Raw genomic sequence first — 12021 nt, 5'->3', positions numbered from 1 at the left:
TGATCCAATTCTTTGTAATTTCATTGTTCTTCTGTTTAGGAACTTTGCATGCTTTTTCTTAAATGTATATAAAATTGAAGACAGCTGCCCCTGAGTTTAGAAATTACCTCCTGTTGCAGAGACCTAATATGCAAACAGAAACCAGGCTTACTTCTTCTTCTTTTTTTTAACAGAGTGCAAAAAAAAGGGCTCTCATTCTCTTTATGTTCAGTTGAAAAGCCTTCAAGATAGATGGTTCTTGGTTAAAGGATTTTATGGTAGGGAAATTATACCTTACCAAATTTGTAGTACCCTGCAAATTTCTTCTGTCACTCATCCAACCAATAGAGACAGAGCAGCAGGTACTGTTCTAAGTGCTTGGAGTATGAAATAAAAATGAAATAGAAGATGCAGAGTCATCCTAACCTAAAGAAATAGAAAGAACTACAATACAAACATGCAGGGTATAATTAGAATGTATGGTCTGATTTAGTCCTTGGGACTGAAGCATATTATGGTACCTTGATCATTATCATGGTGACAGAGGGACAGATTGGGACAGCAATGGAGACGTTACTATAATTGTTGAAGAATTATCTATAAAAGTCTTTGCACAGCATCCTTCTCTGAGTCAGACTTCAGATGAGAATGTTCCGTTCCCAGATACTGGTAAGATACCGAACAGATACTGGTAAATGGCATGAGAGCAAAAAATATCATTAAATTCTGCAATTCCTCATGATTTCCCTCTTCTCTCCGTTTCCCTGGACTTGAAGACACCACAGCTAACAGGGCAGAAAGGAAATGCTCATGAGGCTGATGGTCCTTTCACAGGAACTACACAACAGAGGTAGAACAACTGAGTTGGGGATGATGCAGAGGAGATCCCCCCCCCCCCACCCTGCATGGTGTGGGACATTCATTTTAATGATGTGATCCTGGGGGCACCTTGATCTCAGGGTCGTGAGTTCGAGCCCCACATTGGGTGTAGAGATTACTTAAAAATAACTAAAAAAATAAATAAAGAGATGGTCCCAGTAGCAGTGGTAGAAGCAGGGAAGGGAGGGTATTTACTGAGGAGACTTTGTTCAACGAAAGAAATCACGACTCTTAGGTAAGGTAAGACTTCATGAATGAACAAGTTTATTGCGTATGGCGCAATCTTGTTTTGTCACTGTCTTAACATTATTCTTGCCTCTTCCCAGGCAATTTCCATAAATCATATGGAAGCAGGGAACCAAACAGCTGTTTCAAAATTCATCCTTCTGGGGCTTTCAGAAGATATAAACCTGCAGCCCCTCCTTTTTGGGCTGTTTCTCTATATGTACCTGGTCTGTGTTTTAGGGAACCTGCTCATCGTTCTGGCCATCAGCTCTGACCCCCACCTCCACACCCCCATGTACTTCTTCCTCGCCAACCTGTCCCTCACTGATATCTGTTTCACCTCCACCACTGTCCTCAAGATGTTAGTAAACATCCAGACACAGAGCAACGCCATCACGTATGAAGGCTGCCTTACCCAAATGTGTTTTTTCATGATTTTTGCTGGATTAGATAATTTGCTACTGACCGTGATGGCCTGTGATCGGTTTGTGGCCATCTGTCACCCCCTGCACTACATGGTCATCATGAACCCTCGCCTCTGTGGTCTCCTGCTTCTGCTTTCTTGGTTAATCTGCCTGACATATTCTTTGTTGCAAAGTCTGATGGTTTTGAGGGTGGCCTTCTGCAAAGAGACAGAAATCCCCCACTTCTTCTGTGAACTTGCTCAGATCCTCAAGCTTGCCTGTTCTGACACCCTTGTCAATGACATCCTACTGTATTTTGTAACTGGCCTGTTGGGGGTTATTCCCCTGACTGGGATCCTTTTCTCTTATTCTAGAATTATCTCCTGCATAATGGGCATTTCTTCTGCTGTGGGGAAGTACAAAGCCTTTTCCACCTGTGGGTCCCATCTCTTGGTGGTCTCCTTGTTCTATGGTGCAGGCCTTGGGGTCTACCTCACTTCCGGAACAGCCCATCCGTCCAGAAAGGGTTCAATAGCCTCAGTGATGTACACAGTAGTCACCCCCACACTGAACCCCTTCATCTACAGCCTGAGGAACAGGGACATGAAAGGTGCTCTGAGGAGACTTTTCAGGAGAGGAGCTTACTTCCAGTGATAACCAAAGTTAAAGACAGACAACACAGATCAACAGTGCTGATAACTGGTGTCCTTGAATATGTAATCTGAAGAAAGGACATAAATACTATTAATGGTTTACTAGAAGAAAAACACTCCTGAACACAGACGTGAAGTAGCACACCAAAAGTCTTGTCATACATCCAAGAAAAAGAATGGTCAACCAATAACTACACTTCTCATGAAAGCACACTATTTCAAGGACACAGACTCCTGTAACCATCAAGGGAGAAGGCAAGGAGTGCACTGGGAAGATGGGGGACAGGAATGACAATTGTTTCACATTACTCACTCATGTTTGCCCTTCTCAGTTATGTTCTAGCTTCTAGCACCACGAATGCTGGACCATGGCTTCCCTGGTCTCAGTGTGGAAACCACTATCTATCATATGGATCTCCCTCACCCCATTAAATTTTACTTACTGAATCTTGCTTGGGTGGTGCCCGTTGACCTATACTGAGGATGTTAATAAGAATCTTCTTCGAGAAACTCATTGTAGCATCTATTTTAAGTGAAAGAAAGCCCTGGTCTACTTGCGGTCTTCCTTGCCTGGTGCACACTTTGCCAAATCTTCACACACCTGGCTCCCTCTCATAGGCTTCAAATCAAAACTCACAGCTCTTCAGAGACCTACCTTGACATCCTACCCAGTCCAGTTTTCATAGCACTTGCCATATTTTGAGGCACAGCAGAGCACAGTGGCTAAGAGGGCTCTGGGTTCAAATCTGCCATTATTCACTAATGGCATGCTCTTACACAAGTTACTTCTCTGTGTCTCTATGCCCTCATCTGTAATAATGATGACAATACATTTCCTGAAGAGTTCTGGTGGGGATTAAATGTTACACCTAAGAGTGCTCAGAGCAGTGTCTGGCATAAGGACTCAGTGTTAGCCACCATGATCCATGAGGGCCACCAGCATCTGTGTTGGCCCAGAAAAGGTGCAGAGACTGTGAACAGCCAGCCATTCCTTTGACCCTATTAACTACAGTAGCTTGCACTGCCATGGAGTGAGGAGGATGGCACAGAGGAGGGATTCATTACCAGCAGAACAGAGTTGGAAAACCTGACCAGAGAGGGTTGAACAGGATATGAGTCTAGATGGAGCTGAGTGCATCTCCAGAGCTGACTCAGGGCATCAAGGAAGCCACATAGGAGAGGCGCTCTGTTCAAAGCTTAGCCCTCTGAACAGCCCCAGGAACACCACATGCTGGAGGTCAGATCTGTACAGACCAGGAAATGGCCCCAGAGACCCCCCACAACAGGGAACCAAGAGGACAAAGCATCCTTTATACTGGTTGAGCTGGATTGGGTAGAATGGATAGATTCTCTTGAACTGAAAGCAAAAAAAAATATTTTAGGTTGACTTGAGGACTACTGTACCCTCTTGATTATCACTACATTTGGACTTAGGCAGATTCTAATGTTTGAATCCTAACTTTACCATTTACTAGGGTATTTACTCTGTCTCTAAGCAGCCTCACATTCTTCATTTGTAAATAACTGTTGGGGTGATTATAGACAGCTAGTGTTAAGCGTCTTATATAGAGATTCTCATAAAGTAGTGGGTATTATATGTATGAACACAGCATTTATGTGTCCCCATCTTGTGCCCCTTCTACTGGGTAGGATCCTGCACCCTGGAAGGCTCTGCCTAGCTGCATTCTTCCCCAGCAAGTGTCTGAGGGTGTGACACAAAGTGCCCCTCAAAAATAAAATCACTTTGTATTCAGTGCAGTAAGGTCCTAGCGTCCAACTACTCCATGAAACTCCTTCCCTGGAGACCTGGGCAGAATTAGATGAAGCCAAGATGATAGGACCATCCTAATGAGCCTTGAACAGTATCTGATTGCCCTCCACCTTCCCCTTAGTGCCTAGTATAGAAATTACTTTTCTATCACTGGGTTTTTCAACCTGGGTACTGTTGACATTTAGGACCAGATAATTCTTGCTGGTATTTCTGTCCTATGCATTATAGGATGTTTAGCTGCACCTGTGGCCTCTGCATACTAGGTACTAGTGGTGTCCTCCTTCACCCTGGTCATAAAAGAGTTTGAGTTTCTTCTGTTGCCAGATGTCCCCTAGGAGCAAAATCACTCCTGGATGAGAACCACCTGGTCTGCCATGACACAAAGGACTCAAGGAAAGGAAAATGCAGGAAATATGAAGTGAGGGGCCACAACCCTAGTTTTCCTAAGGCCCAGAATGGAATGGACCCAAGATACTGGCCTCCAGCCAAGGGTCTTTGCGTGGAAGAGGCCACAAGTCAGGAACGGAAGCACCAATGCACATTTGCTGAAAAACAGATACTTTAATGATCTCAAAACTCCAGAAGAATGTTGGCTGTTCTTATTATCTGCTTTTATTTCCAGTGCCTACTATGTGGAACATCCTAATAGATACTTGCTAAGTTGACTGTTTTGTGTTTACAGTATGCCAGGCCATTCCTCCAAGCACATAGATGTATTAACTCAGTTCATTTTCACAACCACCTTAAGGAGGCAGATGCTCCTATATTCTCCACTTTGCAAAATGGCTAACAGCAGCACAGAAATCACTGACCTATAACTACTATCTGAAAATGTCCTCTGCTGATCTGAGGTGAGACATTCCTAGCATTGTGTCCAAGTGGACTGCTTTAGGAAATGGTATGTATCTCTCCTCCTACTGACCTCCCTTCTTGGAGGAGCTCTGTCCTCCTTAGGTCTGAGGCAGGCCTATAAGGTACAATTTATCCCACCAGCTGAAAGACTAAGAGATTCTTTTGTACAAAGTTGGCTGAGTCTCTATGGCCTTGTCTCATGGATGTGGACCCCCACCCTCTCCTCGTCCCATCTACTGGCCAAACCCAACTCCATCAAGAACTATTGCCTAACTTCAGCGTAAAGCCCATTGCAAACCACTGGAGATGCACCTAAGGGAAAAAAACAACAACACATAGGATCAAAGGCCACTGTCATCCAACTGAGTCATTCTTCTCTACTGAAAAGGGACTTCTATCAACCAACCAGATAGGTTGCCATCCATAGACAACTCTTATAATTTCCAATGCCCAGAAAAGAGAGCTATGATAAAGGCTCTAATGTCTCTAAAAACACAAGTGAATGGTAGGCCTCAGGTAGAACCTGGCTGGAAAGTGCTTTCACCTGCCTACATCAAGACTTGAAGGTACAGAAGCATGGAACCAGTGACTAGAGCTTGTAGAGTTTACTCTGTCCCAGGAGTACACAGGAGCCAGGGAATTAGCCAGATTTATGGTTTTTGAGGCCCTTCAGATAGGAGCTACTTATTACCAAGGTCTTAGCAGCTTTACAAAAAATTTCAATCTCATACAAGAATGTGCTTTGGTCTCCTGTGATCAGCATCTCACTGGGAAACCGAGTTTTTTTTTCCATTCCTGCACACTCATTTCCATGCCTGCACGCCATGTGCTGTTTCCACACATAAGGCACTCCAAACAAGTTGCCTGCTCAGATCTCTGCATCTTCCACCAGAGGGCATGAGAACCTCCACCCTGAGCTATTCTCCAGAGGCATGGCTCACACTGGCACCCTATCTTGCAGGTATGATGCCTTTCAATGTTGTTGGTGAGATACCAGTTGGACAACAAATGATTGGAAGTTAGGTTTTGATTCACAAAAGGAAAACAAAGTTGGAATAAACCACTCAGAGAAGTGTGATGCATCACCACTCAAAATGCTTAGCCAGAGGCTGGAAGGCCTCACTAGTATAAAGGAAAATTTAATTTTAAAAGCCTGTCTTTTCCACAATGCAAGAACTCTGACCTTAATGTGACAAAACAGAAGAAACTCAAAATAACTTTGCTGGAAGAAGCCAGACAGAAGAGTATGTATGGTACCATTTCATTTACAGAAAGCTCCAGAAAATGCAAACTGACCTGTACTAACAAAAAGCCTACCAGTAATTGCCTGGGAAAGGCCCTGGAGGGTTCACAAAGGAATCTTTTGGGAGTTCACCGTCTTGAATGTGGTAATGATTTCACTGGTGGACACGTTGGCCCAAACCTACCAAACTGTTTAAGCATGTGCAGTTACTATCTGTCAATTCTATCGATCTAAAACTATTTTCTCCCATTTGGAGTCTTCCAATAGAAACAGTGGCCCTATGGTGATTCCAGAAATGGCCACCATTTCTTCCCTTTCCTGTACCCACAACCCTTCTATGTGACTCTGATTACCCTTCCACTCTGGGCTCAGCCATGTGATTGCACTGGTCAACTGGGTGCCAGCAAAGGCGACATCAACATGGACTTGAAGAACATGCTCTGCCGGTGCAGGTACTGGTCTTGTCTGGACTGTTGGAGGCTGACGTCTTGAGTGAAGGTACTGGGCCAGCCTACTGGCAGCCCCGGGTAGACACGAGGGAGCCTGGCCAAGCATAGCCCAGACTGTCAACCAACAATAAGCCAAACGGTGGTGGTTTCAAACCACTGTGTTTTGGGTAGTTTATTATGCAGCAAATATAAATAGCCCCCTTCGTTACATTCTACTAAACTGCAAATCTCATCAAACGTCAGTGAATTTCCATCAACTTCCAATTAATACTTGAGACTGACACATAAAATGTTGATGCAGATACTGTGTATTATATAATCTATCCCATGTCACCCCTCCTTCTTTATCTACTACTTGAAAGATTTGGTTACCTGTCAGAGAATGTGATTTTCTTTCTGTGCCTTTGCACTCAGGATTGGCATGCTTAACTCACTCATGATCTGGAACACTATACATAAAAGCTGTCTACATTTCTACACTTAGCACCCATTATCTCTCTGTGGCTTTCTCGGATTGTCAATATCGCCTCCTCGGAACCTCCTGAATGGACTAATTGGCCACACTAGCAATCTTGTTTGTTTACATGCCTCTCTTCCTAGCCCTTTAGTCCCTTAAAGGCAGTACTATGTCTTATGGTCTCTCCTCTCAAAGTCTAATTCAGCGTAAGGCACTTAACTGATACTCGTTGGCTCCCTAGAGGGTAACCTGAGTGATTGTAGTTACCCAAACATTACATAAGATAGAGCTGGTTCCTGCCAGAAAGGCCATGAGACCTGAAGACCGGGTAGGAGTGGGATTACAAGGCCCCTCCAGAGAGATTGTGTAATCTGAGAATGGCAGGGAAATCCAATGAGACACAAGAGTTCCGGGCCACCTGGGTGTAGGTGGGAATTCGGTTTGCTTCTGCTCTTGTAATTGATGTGATGGAGGGACTGCACAGAGAGTAGCTGCACTGGGTTCCCAAGGCTCCCAATTAAAGAAACGGTCCCATTGTAATAAATGCAGGGAAAGTGCTCTCCTCCTCCTGGGCCTGGCCTCTAGGGTACACGCATTTTTCTCACCCAAACTTGGCAAAAGCCAGCGTGCGATTGCTCTTCACTAATGAGCCTAGGAAAACTTTCACCGAGGCCTGCGGCACACTGGGCTCCTTGGCTCACAGGTGTGCGAGTGCCACCACCACTCAATGACCTGCATGGAAGCCCTGCAAGTGCACAGGAAGGATGCAGGAAGGCAAACAGAGACAGAAACCCGTGACCACACAGCCCTCTTGTCAGGCACCACCAGCCAAACTGACCCACTAGCGTGTAAGCACTTGAACAACGGTGTTTCTAGCAGGTAAACAGACTCCCCTCACTGGTGTCTTCTCTAGGTGAATGACAAGCTTACAGTGGTGTTGGAATGACGGCAGTTAATCTACGTAAAGTATTCCCATCTGCTGTCTTCTCGAATGAGGTAATGAAACTAGTTTTTAGAAAATCATGACAGGGGCACCTGGGTGGCTCAGTCGGTTAAGCATCCAACTATGGCTCAGGTCATGACCTTGTGGTTCATGAAGTCAAGCCCCCCCACATCAGGCTCTGTGCGACAGCTCAGAGCCTGGAGCCTGCTTTGGATTCTGTGTCTCCCTCTCTCTCTGCCCCTCCCCCTCTCGACTCTATCTCTCAAAAATAAAACATTAAAAAAAAAAGAAAGTGATGACAAATATAAGTCAAAACAATTGTCAGAGATACATGGTTCCAACTTGCCTTTAAGAAGCATACTTATTTGGGGCGCCTGGGTGGCTCAGCTGGTTAAGCAACCGACTTTGGCTTAGGTCATGATCTCATGGTTCGTGAGTTCAAGCCTCACATGGGGCTGGTGCCTGCTTCAGATTCTATGGCCCCCTCTATGCCCCTCCGCCACTCACATTCTGTCTCTCTCTCTGTCTCAAAAATAAAATAAAACAATTTTTTTTTTTAAAAGCAGCCTATTTATTTACTGAGATTCTCAAAGAGTAATTGGGTAGGTTTAAAAAAAAAATCACATTTTATCCTGAATTCAGAAAAGAAGCAATGGGCTGAAGACAAACATAAAGGAACTCATGTTGCCTAAACTGAAGAAAGATAGGATTTTCTTGGGCTCCTGTACGGAGACTACAGTTAGAAGACTTACTAGTCTCAGCCCCTATTTAAGGATTCTCTAGAAGAACCCAAAGAAGTAGGGGAAACAAAAATAAGGACACCAAAGGAAACTCTGGCCTCTGACACAATACCTACAGGAACCACTAACCACAGGCTAACCTCTAGCCAGAGAAATGAAAACACACTGAGGGTCCCTTCAATTAACGCATCCTGTCAAACTTAAAAAAAAAAAAAAAAAATGCAAGCCATGTTAAAAGGCAAGTAGAAACAGTCTATAAATGACAAAGCAAGCATCAGAACCTGACTCATTTATGCCAGAGATTTTGGAATTGTCAGACCAGAAATCTAAAATAACTATGGCTAATATTCTAAGTGTTCTTTCTTTCTCTTTCCTTCCCCCCTCCCTTCCCCTCCCCTCTCCTTTCTTTTTTATAAGGAGGCTTCATGCCCAGCATGGAGCCCAACCCAGGGCTCTAACTCACAACCGTGAGATCAAGACCTGAGCCAAGACCAAGAGTCAGATACTTAACTGACTGAGCCACCCAGGTGCCCAATGCGCTAAGTGTTCTAATGGAAAAAGCAAACGTGCAAGAAGAAATGGGTAAGCTGAGAAACGAAAACTCTAAGAATCAAAAGGAAATGCCAGAAATCAAAAGCATGGCAACAGAAATGAAGACTGTCCTTGATGGGTGCAGGAGACTGGATCTGGCTGGAAAAAAAGACTCTGTGAACTTGAAGATACTTCAATAGAAAATTCTAAAACTGAAATGCAAAGAGGAAAAGAAAAGAATGAAGACAAACATAATACCCAAGAACTGTGGGACAATTTACAAAAGGCGTAACATATGTGTTATGGAATACCAAGGTGGGGAGTGGGGGAGAATGAGAGAATGAAAACCCAGAATATTTTAAATAACAGATGAGAATTTTCCAAAATTAATGACAGACACCAAACCACAGATCCAGAAAACTAAGATATCATCAAGCAGGATTAATGCCCCACCCCCAATCTACATCTAGGCCTGTTATATTCAAGTTGTAGAAATTCAGCATGCAATAAACCTAGAATTTACGAACAAAAATGAAAACGATTCTTGTACCTGGAAATTTAAAAACCTCTTTCTAACTCCTGAATGAAAGGGGAAATCCAGACTGAAGTGACAAAACTTCAAAGAAATAATGATGACCAAAAATACATTTTAGAATCTATGAAATGTACTTTAAAGCAGTAATCAGAGGAAAACCCACTGGACAAAATATTTGTCAATAAAAGAGTAAGAATAAATTAATTGCCACTTAAGAAAAAAAAAAAAAGCTGGAAAAAGAAAAATAAGCCAAAACAAAGCATAAGGCAAGAGTGGAGAGAAAAGCAGAATAATGCGGAAATTACAAAAATAGCAGCTCTAATTAGTCAAAATTCCATTTTTAAACAAACAAACAAAACAAACCAGTAGCTCACTTGATCCAAGAAAAGAGAAAGCAAATATATAAAAAGAGTTGATGACCACGGAATCAAAAAACATTTTAAAAATCATAAGACTACTTGCTGATCTCCATGCTAATGAAATGGACAATTTCCTAGGAACATACAGATTACCAACTCTGATTCCATTCAGGTTAGAAAGCTTGAGAAAGACCAATTTCTATGAAAGAAAGACAATTCCTAAAGAAATACGCCACTAATAAGAACTTGACTCAGATGGTTTTACAAGGAATTCTACCAAATCTTTCCTAACCACACAGTCCTAATGCCATATAAATTATTCTGGCGCACTGAGAAGGAAAAATTCCCAATTCTTTATGAAGCAAGTATAATACCAACACCTAATCATACACAGTACAAAACAAACAAACAAAAAAAAAACAAAAAAACACTACAGACCAATTATCACACATGAATAGCACTAAAAAAATTCTAAACAAAATACTAGCAAAAAGGATCCAGCACCACATTAAGAAAATACACCATGACCAAGTGAAATTCACTCCAGGAAAGCAAGATTTGTTGAATATTGAGATATTTATTAATATCATATAATTTATTAATAAATCAAAGGAATCATGACCCTCTTCATAGATGTTCAAAAAAACTAGCAAATGTTAACACCCATTCATGATAAAACATTCAAGAATATAGGATACCTTCTCAGTATGATAAAATAAATATAATACCTTAGTTCTAAAAGACATTATCTTAATTAATGGGAAAACAAGAGGGGCATCTCTTCTAGAACAGAGCCAGGATGCCCACGATATATCATTGTATTAGAGGTTATTAGCCAATGCAATTAGACAAGCAAAAACAATCAGAGGCCTAAGAACTGGTAAATAAGATATCTCAATTTGTAGGTAATATGGCAGTATACCTGGAAAACCCCAGAAAAGAATAAAGCTAACTCAAGAAATAATTCAGTGAAGTAACAAGTTACAAAATTAGCAGCTTTCATGTACAGAAACTGTGAACAGAAAACGTAATGGTAGGGAAAAGTCTCATTTATAATAAATGACTAAATACTTAGACAAAACTTAACAAGCAGAAAACTTGTACATGGAAAACTTTTAAACATTAATGTTTAAAACTTTTAAACATTAAACACGAAAATAGACCTGAACAAATGGAAAGTCATTCTCTGTTCTTGAATGACTTTACATTATAGAAATGTCAGTTCTCCTCAAGTTAACTTATAAACTCAAGGCAATGACAATAAAAATACCCAAAAGCTAATTTTATGGAGTTGGACAAAATAATAGGAAAGTGCATATAAAAAGCAAACAGCGGTGCCCAGCTGGCTCAGTCAGTAGAGCATATGACTCTTGATTTCGAGATTGTAAGTTCGAGACCCTAGTTGGGTATAGAAATTACTTAAAAAAAAAAAAATCTTAAAAAAACCCCAAACAAGCAAGAAAACGTAGGAAAACACTGAAAAAGAAAAACCGTGAGGGGGAACTAGACATTCCAGACATTAAGACTTATTATAAAGCTTCTTATAATTTAAATACTGTGGCATGGTACATGAACAAATAAATCAGCAGAATAAAGTCCAGAATTAGACATCTGGAATTCAAGATATGACAAAGGTGGGATGCCCAGGTAGTTCAGCTGGTTGCGTCCAACTCTTGATGTCGGCTCAGGTCTTGATCTCACAGTCATGAGATCAAGCCCTGCATTGGGCTCCATGCTGGGCATGAAGCCTGCTTAAGATTCTCTCTCTCTCCCCGGGCACCTGGGTGGCTCAGTTGAGTATCCAACTTCAGCCCAGGTCATGGTCTCATGGTTCCGGGGTTCAAGTCTCATGTCAGGCTTTGTGCTGACAGTACAGAGCCTGCTTTGGATTCTCTATCTGCCCTCCTCCACTTGCACTGTCTCTCCCTCAAAAACAAACATGAAAAAAGGATCCTTAGAAAAAAAAAGATTCCCTCTTCCTCTACCCCTCCAAAAAAAAAA

At 42.2% G+C, this 12021-nt stretch overlaps 1 protein-coding gene across 1 annotated transcript; it reads left to right on the top strand.

The window, feature by feature from the left end:
- Positions 1-1112: 1112 nt before the first annotated feature.
- Positions 1113-2141, top strand: LOC115503348 (olfactory receptor 7G3-like). Its single transcript, XM_030299503.1, has one exon. The coding sequence runs from the start codon at positions 1113-1115 to the stop codon at positions 2139-2141; it is 1029 nt and encodes a 342-aa protein (XP_030155363.1).
- Positions 2142-12021: the final 9880 nt, after the last annotated feature.

The sequence above is a fragment of the Lynx canadensis genome, chromosome A2 (assembly GCF_007474595.2).
Source record: "Lynx canadensis isolate LIC74 chromosome A2, mLynCan4.pri.v2, whole genome shotgun sequence".
NCBI classification, from domain to species: domain Eukaryota; kingdom Metazoa; phylum Chordata; class Mammalia; order Carnivora; family Felidae; genus Lynx; species Lynx canadensis.
Note: the sequence above shows the minus strand (reverse complement) of the source record. Positions and strands in the feature narration are given on the sequence as shown.